General features: G+C 42.0%; 1 protein-coding gene across 4 annotated transcripts in view; it reads right to left on the bottom strand.

The window, feature by feature from the left end:
* Positions 1-6,624: 6,624 nt before the first annotated feature.
* tns1b (tensin 1b) overlaps positions 6,625-22,485 on the bottom strand; it is a 210,939-nt gene continuing 195,078 nt past the window's right edge. For 2 of the 4 annotated variants that reach the window (XM_030757954.1, XM_030757956.1), the window contains exons 19-33: positions 21,193-21,386; positions 20,961-21,099; positions 18,223-18,318; positions 17,489-17,672; positions 16,329-17,362; positions 16,140-16,226; positions 14,717-14,845; positions 14,389-14,481; positions 12,927-13,004; positions 12,689-12,757; positions 12,532-12,558; positions 12,044-12,212; positions 10,809-10,877; positions 10,633-10,662; positions 6,625-9,211 (exon numbers count right to left, since the gene is read on the bottom strand). In XM_030757954.1, the coding sequence (XP_030613814.1) occupies positions 9,073-9,211; positions 10,633-10,662; positions 10,809-10,877; positions 12,044-12,212; positions 12,532-12,558; positions 12,689-12,757; positions 12,927-13,004; positions 14,389-14,481; positions 14,717-14,845; positions 16,140-16,226; positions 16,329-17,362; positions 17,489-17,672; positions 18,223-18,318; positions 20,961-21,099; positions 21,193-21,386 (2,537 nt within the window). In that variant the 3' untranslated portion in view covers positions 6,625-9,072. Of the gene's footprint in view, positions 9,212-10,632; positions 10,663-10,808; positions 10,878-12,043; positions 12,213-12,531; positions 12,559-12,688; positions 12,758-12,926; positions 13,005-14,388; positions 14,482-14,716; positions 14,846-16,139; positions 16,227-16,328; positions 17,363-17,488; positions 17,673-17,969; positions 17,997-18,222; positions 18,319-20,960; positions 21,100-21,192; positions 21,387-22,485 lie in introns of all 4 variants that reach the window. The other 2 variants (XM_030757953.1, XM_030757955.1) reach the window with 2 other exon arrangements.

Raw genomic sequence — 22,485 nt, 5'->3', positions numbered from 1 at the left:
TGCTATGCAGATGATACCCAGTTTCATCTATCCATGAAGCCAGATGGCGCACATCACACATTAGTTAAACTGCAGGAATGTCTTAAAGACATTAAGGCCTGGATGACCTCTAATTTCCTGCTTCTAAATTCAGATAAAACTGAAGTTCTTGTACTCGGCCCCACAAATCTTAGAAACATGGTGTTGAACCAGATACTTACTCTGGATGGCATTACTTGGAGGCCAAAATGACTCCAATGACTCTTGGAGTCATTTTTGACCAGGATATGTCCTTCAATGCACATATTAAACAAAGTAGGACTGATTTCTTAAATTTCTGCAATATTTCTAAAATTAGAAACATCCTTTCTCAGAGTGATGCTGAAAAGCTAATTCATGCATTTATTACTTCTAGGCTGGACTACTGTAATTCATTATTATCAGGCTGTCCTAAAAGCTCCCTGAAAAGCCTTCAGCTGATCCAAAATGCTGCAGCTAGAGTACTGACAGGGACTAGAAAGAGAGAGCAGATTTCTCCCATATTGGCTTCTCTTCATTGGCTCCCTGTTAAATCTAGAATAGAATGTAAAATCCTTCTCCTCACATAAAAGGTCTTGAATAATCAGGCCCCATCTTATCTCAAAGACCTCATAGTACCATATCACCCCAACAGAGCACTTCGCTCTCAGCCTGCTGGCTTACTTGTGGTTCCTCGGATACTTAAGAGTAGAATGGGAGGCAGAGCCTTCAGCTTTCAGGCGCCTCTTCTGTGGAACCAGCTTCCAGCTTGGATTCAGGAGACAGACACCCTCTCTATTTTTAAGATTAGGCTTAAAACTTTCCTTTATGATCAAGCTTATAGTTAGGGCTGGATCAGGTGACCCTGAACCCTCCCTTAGTTATGCTGCTATAGGCCTAGGCTGCTGGGGGGGTTCCCATGATGCACTGAGTGTTTCACTCTGTATTTAGACACCACCCTGCATTTAATCATTAATTATTATTAATTTCCTGCTCACTTCCACAGTGGGTCTTATGTCTCTCTCCCTTCTTCCCCAACAGCTGACAGCAGATGACCCCCCCTCCCCATGCCTGGTTCTGCTGGAGGTTTCTTCCTGTTAAAAGGGAGTTTTTCCTTCCCACTGTCACCAAGTGCTGCTCATAGGGGGTCATCTGATTGTTGTTTTCTCTGTAATTATTTTAGGGTCTTTACCTTTAAATATAAAGCACCTTGAGGCGAATGTTGTTTTGATTTGGTGCTATATAAATAAATTGAGTTTAATAACATTTAGTAAACCATTGCAAGAGTGCTACTGTGTGAAGGAGATTTGGACATCAGGTGTTCAGAGGGACTGTTGGAGAAAAGCCCTGAATTCACTGGTCAGTTGCTGAAAGTAGTTGTTGAAATTGGCTCCCATTCAGCATTCAATTGTAATTAACACTCTCAGTCCAGAGTTACTGTAAGCAGGCAGCTGTCTTGTGCATAATATGAGTGAAAGTAGTGTCTGCCCCAACTCTTACGTCACAACAAAAGTGGTCATTTGTCATGCCCTGTGGTTTGTGTGTAGTTATGTTTGGGTGACTTAAAATACTTGTGGTTATGGGAAGCTCATGCATATAGTTTGGGTAAGTGATGTCATTGTTTGCATGACATAATGATACCTATCGGACAAGAATGGAGTCAGGTAAGGTTAGACTTCTGGCTAAAAACCAACCAAACCAACCCAGCCTGTGGATAAACAGGCAAACGGCAGGCAGTGTTGGGGCCTCACAATCAGGTGATCAAAATCGTTATTTGGTTTGGCGAGCTGGAGCTAATTAGCCCATAATTGTATAGCAGTTGTCTCTCCACAAAGCCAAGATTGTATGTCTGAGTATGGCAAAGGTGTCCAAATCAGAGCCACAGAGAAGAGAAACAAGCGAGAGTAAAAGAGTAAACAGAAGCAAATGCAGATTAAAAGTATTATCCGCTGTCAGATCAACAGCTGATACGCCCATCGTGTCATCTGGACTCCATGCAGAGAAACAACTTACTACTCTCAGAGTCAGAGCTCTGGTATGAAGGAGATGAAAAGATATCAGTTCTCCTCATGCATGCAGGACTTGTAGAGTGGTGCTAAATTTTCTCTTAAACTGAAGGTCGAACTTGGCTGTAAGAATATATTTAGTGAATGCTGAACAGGGATGTTACGCTGACGGTGAAAGACAAATTTAAGCTTTGATCTGTGATGACAGCACAGATAGTTTTATTCACGATCGCTGAATTTGACCTACACACAACAACCACCACCACGCTAAATTTGAAAAAGCCGTAACCAGTTTAACCCCAGTAAGAGAAATGGGGTCTAACATCTAGAGCTGGAATACCAAAGAAACGATGTTTACATTTACTGAGGTGAGGTGAAACGCTGAACATCATGCACAATGCAAATGTGAACAGCCCTGGACAAACATCTGTCTGGAAAGGAAACACTGGCACCAAGTGGCCACTACTGCAACCACAAGTAAAGCCATAGTAAACTAAGAAGTCAGTGTAGCTTCTTGGATCAATGGGGGGGGGTCCTAGTACTTTTAATTTATTTAGCATTAAGCTATTTTGTGCCCTCTGAGCTCACAAATGTTTAATATTAAGTTGATTAGAGAAAGAAGCCCATTAGAGCGTCATGTAGCAGTAGCTTTGTGCCGATCACATGCTTTGGTGTTTGTGGCACAAATGATTCCAGGGTTTTGAGTTACCTTCAGTTATCTCACCGAGATCTCTGTGCTGTGTGGAGGAGCAGCCTGAACCCCACCCACAGAGAGAGTCAGAAAAAAATAGGCATTACCAATTATTACCTCAATAATGGAATATGGAAAAGAAAGATAACACTTATCAGGGGTGGTGTGGTGGTGCAGTGGTTATCACTGTTACCTCACAGCAAGACTGTTCCTGGTTTGAACCCCAGCTGGGGCCGTTCTCTGTGGAGACCTAATCCGGCTTCTACCCACAGTCCAAAGGCATGAACGTTCGGGTAATTGGTGATTGTCATTTTGCCATGGAAGTGAGCTGGGTGAAGTGCTCAGGTGTACTGTCTGAATGTATTAAATGTGGCTTGTAAAGCACTCGGAGTATTCAGTAAGACCATAAATACCACTCCGTTCCATTTTTCATCCCCTCCAAACGACATTATTCTCGCAAGTTTTTATTCTGTCAAATTCCTTTGGCCTGCTTATATTAACCGTCTGCATTTTTTCATAATTTTATTAGGCTAGTAAGGTAACAGAAAATTGCTGCCTGTAAAACTTTATTATAACAACTGAAAAATTTAATAGACTAAAGCAATGATGTCATGAGATTGCCCTACCAACGATCCCAGTAGGCGAAGCTAGACTTGGCTATGGATTTTAATGGAAAAGCCATTTGTCGCTGTTACGCTGTAACAAATGTAAATGAGTCCGAGCACTAAGACCAAGAAGTGTGTCATCCTCAGACTTAAATATGTAAGCCATGGTTACTTCAGAAATCTGGGTGTTACATTTGATCAGGTGTTCAGTTTTGATGATGATGCTTGTTCTTGTATGCTCCCGTTTCTAATCGTTTGCAGAACATCTTAAATATACTCTCATTATTTATTTTTCTTTTGCCTGAGCGAATCCTGCCCAGAATGCTGCTGCAAGGCTTCTCACCAGGTCAAAGGTTGCCATGATGGTACACCAACTCTGTCTGCTTTACACTGGGTTTAATTTTCAAGTCAAAATCTTTGGGATCATTTTTAGATCTCTTCATGATCGCCTGCCTCTATGTATTGGTGTGCTTTTACTTCCATATTTAACCAGCAGGTCTCTGAGGTCTTGTGACCGATGCTGGCTGGTGGTACCTCAGTCTCTGCTAAGGACCAGAGGAGAATTGCACCTTTGAGGCTGCGGCTCCTGAGCTGTGGAACTTGTTCCCATTTAAGTGCATTTAAGTGCTACAAATACTGGAGTTATTATGCCTTAAAATGCCTTTCCACACTCATTACTGTACCTATTGCATGTAGGTACAGTATATATCCCTCCAATCTGATACTGAATAGAAAAATGGTAACCATCACCATGAGCTTTACAAAGATGATCAGTTATCAGCTTTTTCTGAACATCGCTGCCACTGTTAATGTTTGGTTTAGTTTACTGAAACTCCCTCAGCTGCAAGAGGCTCTTTGTCAGAGCAGCAAACTTGTCGTAAGACCCTGGAACAAACAACCAGTTTTTTCTTTTAAAATGTTGTTTTCATTGTTTAAGTTTTAATTGATTAAAATGCAGTTTTCCCCACCAGTCTACACCCAATAACATGTTTTTTTTTTTTTATTTTGGCAAATTTGTTAAAATGTTAAATCTAAGTGTTTACATCCCACTCTGTGTTCTGTAACGGTCCCTTTGGCAGTAATTACAGTTTTGAGTCTTCTGGGTAAATGTTGGGTTTCCTGGATTTGAGCAGGTTTATCCAGTTCTTCCTGTCAAATCCATTCAAGCTTCATCACACAGCATGGGAAGCATCTGCGAACCTCAGGTCTCTGAAAGCAGCGCTCTGAGGGGTTTAATTCTGGGCTTTGGGTGGGAAACTCTGACAGTTTGAGCTGGAGTGGCTCTGAGATGCACAAAAGTATTGAGTCACACCTCTTAAGCTTTGAATTCAGCTGCTCTCGGTCTCACAGGTGTATGAAGTCGAGCACCTCTGCACGCAGTCTGCCTTTACAAACATTTGTGAAAGAACAGGTTGAATTAAAGTGTTCAGTGTATTTGAGCGTGATAATATGAAGGGATGCCACCACTGCAGTAAGTCAGTTCATGAAATTTCTTTCTTTCTAGATATTCCATCATCAGTGCCTCTGACATTAACATCAGCACAAATACTCAGTGCCAGGAGCTTCATGACATGGTTTCCACAGCTGAGCAGCGCCTGTAGTGTCACATGCAGCTGGCTCAGTGCTTTTGTCCGTACAGTGTACATCTTGGTCTTAGCGGTTTCTTTTGAATGACCCTGAAGCTTTCTCAGAGGACCTCTCTGTATTTGGATGCTTTCAGGCTTCCTTCAGTTCTTAAGTGTGTCCCTGTCCTTGTCACTGAAAAAAAAAAACATAGCCTATAACATAGCCTAAGTCAACAACAACACACTTACTGTCATAAATTAATAGATGTGTAAGTAACAGACTAGAATTTCATTCATCCAAACTGAAGCACAAACTTCTGTATTAGGGATGTTCCTGCTGACTAATTTACTTGTTGTTTTTAATGGGAGAAAAAAATCAGACTAGCCCAATTGTCTGGAGGCAGAATACACTCATTGCTTTGGCTGTGTGGTTATATGCCATAGTGTCCTGACACAGTCAACATGTAATTGTTCAGTTTTCTGTATCTGGTAATTTTCTACCCACCTGGTATTTTTTTTTTTTTTTTTTTGGCAGCAACAAGTAAGAGCTGCAGCATTTAAACATCTGGTTGGCTGGTCACGCACCTCCCTAGTTTGTACCATGTTATTTCTCATTTAAAAGCACCAATAGCATAAATGCCATTTAGTTGTGCCTTTTTATTGATGGGAGCCAGCCTCGAGTGGGCATTAGAGGAACTGTAGTTCTGGCATTTCCAAGTTAGCTTCATTTTCCAGCCACGGAGGTCGCCACTTGGAAGCATCCCCATTGCATGATGCTGCCACCACCATGCAGCTTCCTGGTATCAGCAGGTGATGAGCAGTGTCTGGGATCCTAGCATGTGTCTTTATTTAGGTTGCATCAGTGTAATCACAGCTGAAGTGTTTATCTTTGAGGCAGACCCTCTCACCTCACACAGTCTGTTACAGCAGTGCTCTGTTTTTGACATGCAGTGTGAATTGTGAGACCTTTTGTATACATGGTTGTGCGCTTTCCATTGTCAGCCCGTTAAATGGCTGTTATCAGTTCTCAACTCATTCAGTGGTGGTTTGTTGGCTCTGTTGAACAGAAATAATGAGCAGTGTTTCTGTCTGAAAACAATGGACTTAAAACTGTGGCGCGAGTTTGAGGCCAGGATCTTTGCACTTAAGTTTTCATTGTTTTTTTATTATTTTATTTTCACACACTGTTCAGTTATGTTTAGGGATCAGTTTGGATACAGCTCTCCATTTGCTGTTTGTCTTCAGTCACGTGCTTAGAGGTCTTCTTCATACTCTGTGTTGTTGTCCTGCTGACTTCAGTCACATTCTCCTCCTTCACACTGTTTCCTCTTTCCTTCAAGGTCAAGAAAACGTGGCTGGAAAAACATGAATCTATGGGAGCACCCCCCCCCCCCAAAAAAAAAGTAAGTCTGGAGTGCTGAATACCAGCATTGTATATCACTTTACTGTAAAGCAGGCCTGTAAATAAGTCCAACCATGAGGACAAATTAATCCGTTTTATTGCATCTTATTATTTTTATTTATAGTTTGACATTACAAACATGCTTTACATCTTATTAAATTTCACATGAATGATCCATGAAGTACTTTCCACTCATTAGTAACCACAAATCCGCCCATTAATAATTTGGTCATCTAGATTAAAACACCATACCCCCAAAATACACATTTGTAATATTTTATGCTAAACTCACCTGAAATCTTCAATTTCTGAACAGCGCGGTCAGACTGCTCGTTTAGTGAAAGAACAAACACAGACGTTTTCTTTTGTACTGCTTTTTAATGTTTTTTTCCATCAGAAATAGTAAACGCCATACAATGTAGCAAACCAAAAAATGATACAGGAATAGTAGCTCATTCACACACATTCTTGGGTCCAGACTGATCTGTGGGCAGATGCCACTGGAGTGTCCATCAAACAGATGACTAAATGACTAACATTCAGTTTCATGGTTAGGAAGTCTGTTTTCTTTTTTTTCATCAACGAGCAATTTGTAGGCAAAAAAAAGTTTTGTTTTTATTTTTTGTCTTGTCTTATAAGCTGAGCCACGACGCACACCTAAGGGCATCTTTGTGGAAAGGCTGGTTTAAATGAGACATGAAGATGCTGAGCACAGATTAGTCAACAGGGTTAAAGGTTACAATTTGACTCGAGCATGCGAGCTCCTGCTAATAAATAATGGAACATTCATTTTTTTAAAGAAGTAAATCTGAGTCCACGCAGGCCCCCAAACTAACCCTTATTTATTTTATGTCATGCTGCTGAAGGTGGGAGTCTAAATTGTTGATGCTCATTCCTTGAATGTTTATTTAAAATGCAAAAAAAAAAGTTTGTAAAGAAAACTGCAAAAACATTTTTTTTTTCTTAGCAATCAAATTATTTTAACTTGATATTTAATTGTGACATAAACACAGCTAAAACACTGCATTAGAATAAAAGTGGCTCCTTTTGTAGTGATCCTTTTGCACCACATGGGGGCGGCAGCTACTTGAATAACTGTCGGGGTTTTGCCGTTAGACCTGCTCTGAGGTGGTGCCAACATTAAGAATCTGTCAGCCTGCCTGTACATATGCAGTAGGTGTGTCATCATTCCCCCTCCCTGACAATAAAAACACGGATAATACTTCAACATTTTAAGTGCTCAAAACTTGGACAACGTATTTTCTCGGCAGGTTTAAGTTAATAAAACGACCGTGCTGCCATCGCTTTAGGATAACTCCAATTTGGACTTTACTAATAACTTTTCATACAAAATATTTCCCCCAAGAAAACAACAAGAATGTTAACAAAAGAAAATAATGCTGTGAAAAAAATAAAACATTCAAAACCGACAGTGATACACCTTTTAAATGCACACACTTTACACCTTTATATACGTCAATGCACTTTAGCCAAAATAAAAGCAATCTTTTCTTCTTGCTTTCAGTAATCTTGATGTATACTTTATAATACATGTATACAAGATAATATAGAGCAACAAAGCAACAAAAATAAATATCTTAAGTCACTGTTTGGAAGTTTATATATATATATATTTATATATCTATGTATGTATATTTATATGTATAGCTTACTTTTGGGTAGGGTGAGTGGCTGACGCAAAGAGCTTCTTTCAGTGATGGAAACTTTGAGCAGAGAAAAGTGCAGAGCAGAGTCACAGGACGAGATCTTTTTATAAAGACTGTCCTCAAAAACTGCCCTCGGCCCTTCAGTCATGAGCGAACCGTGTGGCTGTGCGCTGTGGAGACAGGAAGCAAATCAATCCCGCGTGGATGCAGTGATCCCGTATCCTTCTCTGTGTTCACATCTCTGGCTGCGCACAGTCGCATCTTCAGCTACACTACGAACAGGGAAGGACCTGTGGTATTTTGGCTATTTGCATATATTAAGACGGCGTGGATATGTTTTAGGTTTTTTTTTTTTTCTTTAAAAGCTCTGCGTTTAGATAAGAAAGTCAGGCACCAAATGTTGTCTAGAACAGTCCTACTCAAAAAAGCAATCTAGAATATTTACACAGCCCTTACCAGCTGCAAAAAAGTCTTTTTTGCAAAATGGCAACGGTGCAGAATTGACCTACAGTATCAGTACATACAGAAAGAAACAGTATTTTTGTTTAAGCAGCCATATTTGTTTTACAAAAGAATACTTCCGACCCTCATCGTCAGCGACACGCTACACACGCCCTGACTGCTTTTTAAAAATCTTTGGTTGACCAGTCAAAAAGCCTGATAAGATTTACAATCCACCTTTTACATCACACGACTTGACTTCTTCTTTTTAAAAAAATAAAAAACACAACAGTCGCTAAAAAAAAAAAAATATTTGCACACACAACGTCGTTCCCTCTTCCGGTTCACGAGTTAACCCTGCCCGCCCGGGAGGTTAAAAATCCCCTCCCTTCCCATTGTCACACACAGCCACGCCTCATCCTGCACTTCCTCTGGTCCATTCTGGAGTCCATCCAAGAATATAAGCAAACGCATGCAAGACATGCGCACACACACACACACACACACACACACACACACACACACACACACACACACAGACGCATAGGCTTAAATGTGAAAGAGCAAGAAAAATAAGGTGATGTGTAAAAACCAAAAGCTGAAAGTGTCTGTGGGTTTAAAAAAAAAAAAAAAGGAAGGAAGGAAGGAAAATAACCAAAGTTATTTTTAAAAAAAGCGCCAGGGTTTCTGCTGACAGCTCATCGTTTCTGCGAGGCGATCATCTTCGAGACGAAGTTGACGATGGCGCTGGCAGGCTGGTCAGGGTCCAGCTCGGCGAAGAGGTGGCTGACGTTGTCTGTTGTGCTTCCCTGCTTACGCGCCACGAACCCAAACAGCCTGGAATGCCAATGTTGGAGATTTAGTCAGCGTAGCTGCCATTTTCATTTATCAGAGCAGACTGGCAGACACTTAGAGGGATTTTTTTTGTAAATGTGTGTTTTTAATAACAGTTTAAAATCAACTGAAGCTATCAAGAGAAAGTGGGTGGAAAATGACTTTATGGCCAAAATGTCTGCAATTTTAAAAAAATATCCCCTGAATTAGGGCCAAGTCAAACTTTCATATGGTACCAATTTGTACCAAAGATTTTGCAGTCGCTGTAACCCTTATTTACAAAATTGTTTTATGTTGCTGCAGCTTGGCAAAAGGCAAAACCTCAGGAGGAAATGGGTGTAGCTAAAAGAAAATATCAAAGGTTACAAGAGAAGTTTTGCCTCTGATTTCAAATGTTTTACTTATGCAATATGTGATTTATGGAACTGAAACTAATTTGGCTGCGGGTCGATCACTGAGCTGATGCATAGCTTTTTGTTGTTGTTTTTTTTTTAATTTCAAAAATTTTAAACAAATTTTAAACTTGAAAATCTGTAGACTTTTGCCCAATGATCACTCATATTAAGTTTCAGAAGAATTGGCCAACAAAATGGGAGGAGAAGGAGTAGCAACTGATGTTAAACATCAATCTACAATATTTCTTGCAAATTTTGAAAATTCATAAAAAGTCAAAAATCAGAAATTTATCTGCAGTGTTTTGTAAAGATTTGCCAATTGAATATTTAGGAGGGAAGTTTCAAATGACTCAGCCAATGAATGAGGTTGAAGTTAAACATGAATGTACTGTTTATCTTCAAAATTTCAAAAATTTGTAACAAAAGAATAAAATATCTGAAGCATTTTGGCGAGCTTTGCACATTGAATACTCATACCAAGTTACAAAAGGAAAACAAACAAACAAAAGAACAGCCATGCATAACTGAAAACATAATTAATTAAATTCACTGGTTCTCATGGAGGTGAAAGTTTTATTTAAAGTCTGCAGAGGGTAGTATCTTTAAGTAGTTCAGATTAGAGCTCGACTGACATCAGCCAGTATTGGCTTTTTGCCGATATTGGTAACTTTATTTAAAACAGCCGATAAATGAAAATTTGAGGGAGCACTCTGCAATTTCCCAGCTGGCAACATGTGCTTAAAACACAACAAACAGCAGATCTGAACAAAGTCGGGCAGAGTGGGAATGAGTAATCCATGATGTGTTGTAATAGTAAAATACACTCATTCTCAAACTGCAATGACGCATCATCTTAGGACTCAAAAATAACTACATGTAACAAATGTTAGGGATGTGTCTGAAAGAAAAAAATCTCAGCTTAAATATCAGATTCTTGAATCACCAAATATCAGTGTCGGTATCAGTCGAGCTCTAGCTCAGATCAGTGTTTAAGTATCAAATGTGGACTAAAAGGAAGGTTTTACTTACTTGGCTGTGCCTCCCTCAGACTTGTTCCATCTGAAACAATTAAAACAGTTTGATTTTGCTTCATTAAGATATTAATGTGCTACATGGATTAACTGAACTGTGGGGGCACTTGAGTAGGCATAAACAAACCACTAATATTGTCACAATTAATTATGTTAATGTCTCTCTGTACTCACTTTCTGTCCTGAGGGTCTATATCGCAGAACGTGACAGTGTTGGTAGGGTAATGGCGCCGGAAGAAAAGCCTAAAAAAAAAAAGAAGTAAGCAACACAAAGATTTAAGACAACAGTGAAATGTGAAGTGTGTAATGAGCTTTTAAACAGAACAGTCACTCATATACACTGATTTGGTCATTATGAACTTCAGGGCTCTACTTATTCTCTCACATCATGAGGGATGGGAATTGAAAAGTGGTTCTAAATTGTCCATTTCATCAGTATCATTTGACTCTTAGCTTATCATTTCCTTTTGTCAATGCTACGATGTTTTCCTGACAGCTGCACATTGTAAAGCACTGAAACATCATGGAGGCGGAGCTTTTACATAACTGATATTTCCACAATTAACTGAAATGCTTATAATGGCTCTTCCTGTTAAAAGGGAGTTCTTCCTCTCCACCATCGCCAAGTGCCTGTAAATAAGGTATCGTCTGATTGTTGAGGTTCTCTTAATGATATAATAATAATGAGTCACTTTGAGATAACTGTTGCTGTGAACTTGCACTACATAAATAAAACTGAAATTGATTATGGAAATGTTTTTTGTTTTTTTTCTGCAGGCTAAAGCAGGGTATTTTAGACTTCCTTTTTCCTCAGGATCTTATTCCAGTTCCTCCTACGGGATGATGAGATGTTCCCCAGGACAAATGAGCTCTATAATCGCTCCAACAAATCCTGAGTCTATCCCAGGGTCTCCTCCCAGGAAGGTTTGCCCGTAAAACCTCCAAAAGCAGGCATCCAGGACACATCCTGATAAGACACTCAAACCACCTCAGCTGGCTCCTTTTGACACACAGGAGCAGTGGTTCTACTCCAAGCTGCCTCCAGTTGGCATGTCCATGCTCCTCATTCTGTCTCTAAGGCTGAGCCCAGCCACTCAGAGGAAACTCATTTTGGTCGCTCGTATCAGCAGTGTCAATCTTTCTGTCCCTACCCAGAGATTGTGACCATCAATTATGACTGGAACACAGATCCACTGGTTAATCAAAAGGTCTATCTTCAACAGTCCAGTACAACATCTGCTTCACTGCAACCCTGGTGCTCATTGGAAATGTGGAGTTGTATCAAGATGCGTTGAGACGTCAAAACTTCTGTCAAAGATATGTCTGCAGCAACATCTCCATCTCAACATCTATGCTTGTGAGACATCAAACACCTCACGATGTTCAGGACAGGCACAGTTCAGACTTACTTCCTCTGGTTGTCGGTGAGGGTGATGCCTTGCGAAGACACCTTGAAGTGCACGATGGTGGCAGCAGGTGGAGAAGCAGCAGCCAGCGTCTCAGATATGGCCTTAGCGACAGCCTGAGGGCCCGTCAGGGATTCCATCTCCACTGAGTTGATGTAGAGAACATTGCATGCTGGAAAGACAGCAGACATCCCGGCTGGATAAATCACGTCAAACACGATCGTGAGCGACCCATTCATGCAATAATATTGGCTTTTCCTCATTAGAGAGCATGCTTGCTGCAACACAGCTGGGGTTTTAGAAACAGATCCAAACAGATCATTCCACATAAAACATTCTGCCTGTTACGGAGGACAAGCTGGACACCAGTGTTAAGACGGTTACAGGGGAATTCTGTTATGCAGGACTGTTAAATATTTGTCTTCATTTGTGGACAGACAACACACACGATGCACATTCCAGGTTTCCAAATAAAAGTGCACTGGGTTTACCATGGGAATCAGCAGGGGCCCTCTGCACTGGGACAACAAGGACGTCACGTTGTCAGAATAAGTGACAAGACACATTGGTGACACTGATAGTAATGTCCTGGAATCTCAAACTTAAAACTACCTCGTGACTTTTAACACTGAGGTGTTGAGGGCTTACCTGCTCCTTGTTTCAGCCTTTCAACCATCGGGTTTGCTGTTGGGACCTCCGGGACTTCCTCGATGAGATCTGCATTACACGAGAGAAAGTTGAAGTTTACAGTTGTGGCACTAAGGGCTCCATCAAAAGTCTTTGATTTCATATAGGGCTGCTCCTTTTTTTTTTTTTAGCTGTAAAGATGTGCCCTGGAGTAACAGAGAGACACTTTAAAATGGAATAAACACTTCAATGCACATACCTGTAGCAGGGATGACTAGTTTGCATGGGAGGGCCAGTGGTGTTATCGCATGTTGGTACACCAGAGCAGACAGACAACCTGCCAGAGAAACACAAGCTGTTCACTGTTCAGCATTACTTAAAGGGAGTTCAAGTTGATCACAACAAAGTTTGTGGGTTCTTTAATAACTGGATGAGGATTTCAGCTGTTTAGTGGTTTTTAAATGCTAATCAGTTTTATTGATAGAAGCCCATATCACAGTTCAGCCTCATTTCTACCAAAGACTGTTTCTTTCTCCAGTTATAACAACCATCTTCACAAGAGTTAATTCTCTAACAGGATTGCTGCTATTATGCTGTTATTATGGATACTCATATTAAACGTGACCAAAAGTATAAATAAAGAGGTGCAAGCAATCCTTGAGGGCATTTAGGGCAGTCTGAAGTATGTGCTTCTGGCTCAGTTTCTTAGAGTATATAAGCACTACCTACCTGCTGTTCTAACCTTCTGTTTGCATCGGGCAGCCAATTAGAAGAAAGTCAGCTTAAAGGGAGGGGGGGAGGGAGTTAAAAGGCTCCCATCAGAGAGTGGATAAACTGAGGGGCTGCACCATGGCCAAGTATAAGATAAACAGGGATTACTGAGCTGTGAATCATGCACAGTTACTCTATTACTGTCCAAGAAAATAAAATATAGATTTGAAATTGAGCATAATAGCCCCTCCCCCCCAAATTAAAGACAACTAAATCTGTAGTACTTCTGGCTTCTTACACAATAACAGTTGACTCTTTTAGTGGCAGAAGATTAAAGCTAAACTTGACGAGCTCTGAAAATGGATTCCAAGGATTCAGGTTTAATTAGCGGATTTATTCAATAAAAGGCTCTTGAAGCCCAGCCCTGACTGTTAGCTGGAATGTCACAATAAAGGAAATCTTTTCATGTGTTTTTGAAACACAGCATTAAATTTGTTTTGATGTATCGTCAGTCATTCTCTTTAGTGTTGATTGCTTGTGTTCTGTTAGATTTTTACATGGTGAGGGAAACACAACTTTTGACCTTTTGGTATTATTAGTTTTAGAATGAGAGAAATAGAAGCAAAAACTCCACATAAGTATAAGAGCGATGTAATAAGTTACAAGCCGAAGGCAGGACTGGAAGAGAAGGAACCAGGAGAGGTGCAGCAAAAGTTCACAGAAGTTGGCCTTCTTTTGGAGCATGCATACAAACGCACACACACACTCGCACACAGCCGTGCAGTGTAATTAGTAGGGAGAACATGAGCTAGATCATGTCAGTCAGTACTATAATTACAGCAGGATTAGACATTTTCAAGCTTGGAAAGGGGTTCAAATCTTCGAAAGAGACGCACACAGACAGAAAAAGCACTCACACTTGACTTTTCCTCCAGACTTGTTGTGTCACTGCTAAGCTGTTTGTGTATGTTTTAGAAATGAAAGAGGGCAGCTAGACAGCTTCCACTAACCAAAGTAAGGCTCGTTGGGGCAGCCTTTCAGCTTCACTCCTTTAGGGCTGCTCTCGATCAGGAAATGCCTCACCAGCTCGTTGGTGATGTCACCTGCAATGAGAGAGAAGTCGAGTGCTGTGTGAGTCTAGGTGGGCATTCAGACATCGCCTCATATCTTTGGTATTAAGATACTGCCATTTAATTGCACCTCCACCCTGACCTAAGACCAAAACAAGCAGAAAAATGAGCCACACTAAACACAGGAGTAATCTGTGTACCAAATATTTGGCACATTTGTAACTGCTTTGAAGTAGCTATTCACACTGCCCACCATCCTGCCCCCTACCTTTCTTGTTCTGGTGCACAGTGGGTGGAGGAGATGCCACCTTCATGGCTAAGCCATAAGCTCCTTTGAAGGAGTGACTGTCCCGAATAACAAAGGCTCCAGGCTCCCTCTCCTTCAGCAGGCTGATTGCTGGAACAGAGAACATTCAGTTAGAACATCAGTGGTCTGGTAAGTATGTAGCTATCTAGCATAGTGGTAACATTACTGTCTTTGGAACACAGGGTCAGGGGTTCGAATCCTGACCAGGGCATACTTCTAGGTTAGCATATGTTTGAAGCCATACTGAGACTAACAAGGTGTTGAGGAACCAGGGCTACTGGACCGAAGTGTTTGTACATGCTACGGCAAGGGGGAGCCAGGACGACAGGTCAGTGTGGGGAGATTTCATTATCCCCACACTGAGATTGGGTACCAAGCCCAAATAATTAGTATAAGGTTAGTGTATATACTATAAAATAGTAGTAATATTTTATATTTACTACTATAAAATAGTAGTAATAATAAAATAGTATATCCAGATAGGAATGGAGCAATTCGATTCCAGCAGATTCCTGGATTCCTAGAACATGGGGGGGGGGGAAGTGAGCTGAATGATTAGGAATAAATTATTAGGGAATGAAGGTGAGCCATGGAAAGAGGAGTGTGAAGGAGTGAGGTGAAAATCCTGACCCTTTGTTTTAAGAATGCTTTTCACAGTTTTCACATTTCATAAGAGCTACAACTTCTACCATGACACTTTGGTTCAGACACTCCATTGTTCACAGACCTTTTACTTCACTGTTTAGTTCAATGCCCAAGCCTGTCCACATGCGACAGTTTAAGGAAGGAAGATGGATGAGATGAGCAACACATGCAGATGTTCCCTAATTCTTTGCATATGGTGTGGCTTTGCTTTCATTCTGGGAGTGCTGCTGCACTAAGTATAAACTTTCTGTGTGTCTGATGTCATCGCAGTTGAGCATGTGCTTGTGTTTAACATGATATAATCCATTACGGGGGGGCACTAGCCGCTGACCTCACAGCTAAAACACACAAGAAAGAACAGAAATGTTTTGTGTAAGGAGTTACATGTATGTGCATCGTCATTATTGTGAAGGTGTGTTACATCCCCAGCATTCAGCACACATGACTTCAACGTCAACAAGAGTCCCATTACTCCAACCCAAAGGATTACAGAGTAACACTCAATTAAACCATGCAGGACAAGTTATTTCTATTCTGTCCATTAATGTGTTCTCTATATGTTTGCAACAATCATAGGTCTACAAAAATACTGCTCACAACAGAGCTGATATGTTATGCTGCTAATGAGGGCAGCTGGTGGAGTACTCCTTGATATGTTTTTCTAAACATTTGAAAGTAACTCCATCCACTTGGAGCCGTATTTGATTAACCAAAAGAGGTCTTTCAGTCAGTCGCCCACCTTGCTCTCTGGAAATGTCGGGCTTGTACCAGAACTTGGACGTGTCTTGAACAAACTTGACGTTCAGCCTGCTCTCTGGGCTTCCGTCTGCAACGCATATCAAAAATGTCACAGAAATTAATAGAAATAGATCCTCTTTTTGATTGCACCTCGTTCACAGTGCATGGAATCTCCCTTGTATGTCCTTACCTGGCATATTGAACCTTGAGAAGTCGGAGAGGGTGTGGAAGTATCCGGGAGTGCCTCCTCCACTCATTGGGGACATCATCTTCCCGTTCAGCGTGCAATAGGACAGTGCTCCGTTTGGTCTATCGCCACTTGACATGCGTCTCTTCTCCGGGAGCTGGGGCTGGAAGCCTGGGGCCGGACTTCCCTGCCTGAACCCTAAGCCCATCCCCATCATCCCTCCATCCTGGTAGCCTGCAGGTGAGATGGGGAAGGAGGGAGTTGGTGGTCCCTGGTAGCCCGAAGAGCTGCTCTGCCGTGACAGGTTCCCGTGTCGTTCATCTGGCGTTGTGTAACCGCTGTGCATAGGATGACGGTCTAAACTGGGGCTTCTCTGGGACATCTGAGAAACAGAGGGGTGACGTCCCAACACTGGACTTCCTTGAGCCTGTGTGATAGATGGTTGTCGGCTGAGCACAGGGCTGCTTTGAATAGCCTGACCGAGGGACGGCTGTCTGCTGAGGATCGGGCTCTGCTGAGGTCCTGGCCCCAAAGAAATCTGCCTGCTGAGGACTGGACTGCTCTGCGCTCCCTGAGACGGATGATGACCAAGGACGGGACTGCCGCTGAGACCCGACACGCCCACTTCAAAGCCATTAGCTGGTGATATTTGCTGGCTCATGACGGGAACTTCCTGATTAGCACTCGGGCGCTGCTGGAGGACGGGATTGTTGGTGGAGTCAGTGATGGTGGTATAGGGGCTTCCGTGACTGAGTGTGGTCTGAGCTGGAACTTCTGAACTGGGCGGGCTCGGATCTGAAGATGTGTAGCTTCCTAAGAGGGTGCTGGGCCCAAGGTAGGACTGTGTGGGTGTAGTAGTCCCAAGATAAGAGGAGGCTGGAGAGCTAGAATCCAAGTAGGATGAAGTGGGGGTATTCAAGGCTTGATATGATGGGGTTGGAGTGGGGTAAGCACTCTCTGTAGCCTGGGAGCGGAACCCAGAATCAGTAGTGGGTTGGGACGGAGTGCTAACGCTGCTCTCTGCTACGGCGTGATCGCTGAAAGAGAAGCGAGAGAAGTGTAAAAGTGAACGTACTTCAGTAGCAACAGAAACTGCTCTTTATAAGAAGGATTTATGGTTCAGTTCTTTAAGACCTGACCTTAAACTGAACTATCTATATTACCCTTGTGAGCTCTGGATGGGACTGCTGCTGGACAAAGGTGGGTTCAGTGTGTGGGTGGTGGTGGGACTTGGACTTCTCTGCTTGGTTGCAGCATCTCCCAGTGGGCTAAGGCTTCGAGGTGATGTGCGTGGCTCTCCTCCTGCCACTGCTGACTTGGCCACAGACTCCACATAACTTCTTGGTGCTGCATATGAAAGAAAAAGCCAACATAGAAAACTTTAGTGGGTTTCTGATTTATAATTTTACAGGGTGAGGTGTGTTATTATTGTCCATAAGGGTGAGAAAATGTAAAAAAAAAAATAGTAATCATAAAGTGGAAATAACTTAAACAGTGTATGCTGCTGCTGCTGCTGCTGCGAGTGATGGCAATGGCTCTGCCAAACATGACACGTGGGTGGAAAACGACTGAACAAACATGTTGAGAAAAATGGGATGAGATTAAAAGTCAATGATGATCCACGGCTTTTTAACCTTCTCTTACCTTCCTCACCCTCACTGCTCTCATCATCTGTGAAGCATCATTGGGATAAACCAAAGAAAGAAAATGTAATTTTTGACCAAACTGCTTTTATTTCTGGGTTTCTCAGGTGATCTGAACTCAAATGTGTGCTTATATTTATCTGACATCTTTAGAAAGAAAGGGAAACTTGTGACACATTTATATCTTATCTAATGGTGTTTGAGTTACCAGACTGACCACAAAAAACTGGAATATCAAAAGTGTTTTAACCAACCTGAGCCTGTTTGATTGAGGAGGATTTCTGCTGGGTTGTGGGGCTTCAAACCCAAGGCTGACAGTGGAGTCTTGGCAAGGCCGGGAGGGGACCGACCTGAAGAGATGTCAGACATTTATCACTGCACAGCACGGTACGTTACAGACATCTTGACAGCTGCTACCTGCTCACACTGTTTAACACTGACTCATCACTAGCTTCAGAAAATTAAAAGGCAATCTAGTTAACTTAGTGTTTAAACCTCTTAATATTCAATTAACAGGCAAAAAGCTGTCAAGACACAGTATTGCATTCCCATTGATTAACACACAAGAGTGCAGTGTTGAGAAGGATGCGCCCATGCCTCATGCTCTGATGGAGGGGCAAAACATGCATGTGACCAGTAACAGTTTAACTGACAGTAATAAAACAAAAGCTTTGACACAGTCTCTGCTGTATTGACACTGGAGGGAAAAGATAAGGAGAGGAATACTTGCCTCTGAGGCCTTAGCCATTAGACCTGTATTACTCTAATTATCCTAAGAATAAATGTGTTATATTCCTGGTGACTCTTTCCAATGCATTTCCTGTCTTTTATCAGAACTCTTACAATGCCCACTGCTCCTTTTTCCCTTCCAGCGCTAATATAAATAATAATACGCATTATCAGGACAAGACGCATTAGTTGGGCAAGACTGACAGAGGAGGGGAGGCAGGGTGCTGGCTGCAGTGAAACAAAGAAGCAACATGAACCCAAACACAAATAACAACCACACTGAGGGCAGCAGCTGTAGAGGGTAAATGTTCATGATAGTGTGTGTGTGTGTGTGTAGCAGTGTTTAAACAAAGTGCTGCTCTCGTGTGGTTCTCATGCCAAAGCAGTGCAGGACTGTGGTAAGTGACGGGTAAGGTGGGGTCACTCAGGTAGATTACAGGGGCAGGGGTCGTTATGGCTGACGACGTGGGACAGTGGAACTCCGGTAGAGCCGTGCATCCTCCACTTACCAAAGAATCCCAATCAATTCTTTGCACTCGAGACCGCGGTGCGTCACCTTTAATCGCAGGTGGTGATATTTGTGTGTTTGGAGGGAGGAACAGGTGATTTGAAGACACACTACTCAGAGGACAGTGTAGTGGGAAATAAATCTGATGTCACGTGTGCTCATCACTTTGCCAACCATGCGCCTTCAACAAGTTTTGCAAGGAGTTGCAAAACTGTTCTGTTAACTGGTGACCAGTTAACTACAGTTTGTGCTCAGCTGAAAAACAAGGTTTTGTGGCCCATCTTCACGTTTTCATACCTTATGCAACAAATTTATCTGTTTCGCAAACATTTAAGATTCCTTTATGAAAAAAATGTTCTGCTGCGTGTGACCGAGAACGCAGTGTTCCTGCTTTGAGTGGAAGGAGAGAACTTGTGCCACAAAATGGGTGTTAAAAATACAGTGTGTGTTTTATAACTAACTTTTATGGGAGTGTCCTGGGGGAGATACGCAAGAGGACTGGATGAGGTAATTGGCAGAGCTGGCTAAGAAAATGTTATGTAATACATGACCTTTTTTGTGGGGTATATGAGAGACCAACAGGGGGCAGATGAATGTATGTGGATATTTCCCCACGGTTGTATATTCTGGTTTGTACAGATATAATTTCTGTTTGCTAATACTAATACTGCAGATGTTTATTAAAAACATCTGCAGTATTAAATTGCCAACACAAAGAGAAATGTCTTAAATTCAAGTACCTACGTTGCAAAGAGTCCTTGTAAACTTTTAGAGAGTTTTGGTAAGCTGATCAGTGCTGCATAAAGTTATAAAAATATATGTATGTCAGAAGCAGGTCAAAGTGAAACCGGTAAAAATGTTCAATCATAAACTGCACAGAAAAGATAAATGTCACCCGCTGGTTTGTAAACTCCTGATTTTGAGCCTCAGGTTTGGCATTTGTCGGTCACAGAGTAGCCTGCTTACCCTGCTTCATCAACCACTTAACATTAATTGGTGAACATAATTTTGCACGTTCTATTTAATAAGACCTGAAACTACTGGTCGAGAACATAAACCAATCAGTAAAGTGCTAACTGAGGTCAAAGATCAAGTAAGAAGTGGGTTTTTCTCGAGTTATGTAACCAGGGGAGTCGCCCTCTGCTGGCCATCAGAAAGGTTCATTGCTCTTCTGTCTTTCACCTTTCAGAGTCGAATTTATAAAATTTGATTGTATCGTCCATAAATTGGTTGTCAAAACTTTCATCAGGTTTAACTGTTTAACATTAAATTGCAAAAAAACATTGTTAAAACTGTTTCTGACCACCAGAAATACCTGGGGACAGACGCCTGGAGTTCTGACTATGTTTTCATAACACGTGCGGTCCCCTCATGTTTACTCCCACATCTGTCTACAGGTACAGCTGTTAAACGTGAGTTCAGCAATAACAAGATCAGACCTGAAACTGTCAAAAAGCACTTTGTCACTGCACATTTTTCTAAATACTTGTTTATGTCTGTGATGTGTGTACAATTTTTGTGCACCGCCTTCATTTCTAGCTAAGGCCCCCTGCGTGGTGTGTGTGTGGTTTCTAAGCATGTAGTGTAACATGTAAGTCTCCAGTGTTTGTTTCTATGGAATTTTAAAAAAGGATAAAAATAATCATCTGTTGTTAAATGTCAGGATAATAAATAAATCTTAATAAAAGTAAAAGTTTTGCATGTAATTACACCCGAGCTCCACGGTGCCCTCTGTCAGCCGGAGGGGGGACTTACACAGGTTGAAGTAAGGGGTTTGTGGCGAGATGGGGAAGGCAGGGGTTTGGGGAAACGCCTCACCACCAACTGTGGGTGTAGGACTGATGGGGCCTCCTTCCAGCTCCTCGAAGGCCTCTCGATAGCTGTGCATGTTTTTCTGGAGTGGGGAAAGCAAATGCAAACTCTCATCATTGCTGGAGAGAGAGAGTGTTTAAAAAAAAAAAAAAATTCTAAAATGTACGTTTTCTACCTCCTTTGGCCGTCCACCGGGGTTCATCGCTATGGCGTTGACAAACTCTGGAGAAACACACCGAATGGGGGAGCGAACCGGGACATCGGGAGATGTACTGTCATCAGGTCCATTCTGGCTCTGGCCTTCGCTGGTGATACGGCGGCGGGGAGCAGTTGTGGGCTCATCCAAAGAGATCGCACGAGCCTGAACACCTAAGAAAAGTGGGCGAGTGTTACAACTCAGCATGAGGTCAGTGCTGCTCTTTTATTCGGCTTCCGTCACCGTCACCGGATGTTAATGGTCGTCAGCCATCGTGAGTGCTCACTGCACAGGCCACTGTGTGCATTTAGCAGACAAACCAGGCAAAGCGTTCGCAGGAGCCTGAGGTTCTTTCAGATTTAACATGCACGTTCAGAAAGTTAAGAATAGATTAGCTGCCCATCAAATAGAAGCCTGTAGGTCACAGGTGTTATTCAAAAGAAACCCACACCATGACTGGTATTCCCAAAAAACTCTGTAGTAAACACTCTGTTACAAACTCTTTGATACGCTGGTGCAAACTGAATGTTTTGGCTGAACCTCAGAGCAGCCAATAAGCTGATTTTTATTAATCGGATTTGACCTGAGAGCCAGAGAGAAAGCTAGCAGCATAAAACAAACAGGATTGGAATAAAGAGGGGTTTTATGCTAATAGTCAGCACCATTGATTCAAAGGATTGAAGCAGCAAAGCCAATGTGAAAGATTACCACTGGCTGCCCAGCGCTTTGAAACAGGATGAAGGTTAATGGGAGGAAGGGGAAAACATCAGGTTTAGGAAACAAAGAGGGTAACAGTGCGGATCATAACTTCTGTGGTGATGCTTGTGGTCTTGTTTCAAACATTTGTATTATAACACATTTGATGGACCTGGTTCTGTCTCAGTGTTTATTTGTGCTGATTTTTCTCTTTATTTACTTTTAAATCTCCTCGACTTCACACCTAAATGAGAAAATGTCTTGCAGGGAGATAAATGATAAAGGCTTCTACACAGACTTTGCTTGGAGATCCCACCTACCTGTCGTTTGCAACTCATCTTAGCATAGATTTATTTTAATCTGAGAGCTTAACATCAGCCACGTTGGATTAACTAGTGACTGAGCTTTTTTGGTTTTGTTTAGAAAGTCAGCGCTAACCCAGCTAGCCCCAGACACTTCAAGCCTGTATACCAGCTGACCGGGTCACTGTTGGACCTGTCTTTGAAATCATTCTGCAGAATCACACTCAACCGTCTTGCATTGCTGGTGCCAGCAGGTCATCTTCTGCTCTGGAGA

This window comes from Archocentrus centrarchus, chromosome 21, assembly GCF_007364275.1.
Source record: "Archocentrus centrarchus isolate MPI-CPG fArcCen1 chromosome 21, fArcCen1, whole genome shotgun sequence".
Taxonomy (NCBI): Eukaryota; Metazoa; Chordata; class Actinopteri; order Cichliformes; family Cichlidae; genus Archocentrus; species Archocentrus centrarchus.
This window is presented reverse-complemented; position numbering and strand designations above follow the sequence as displayed.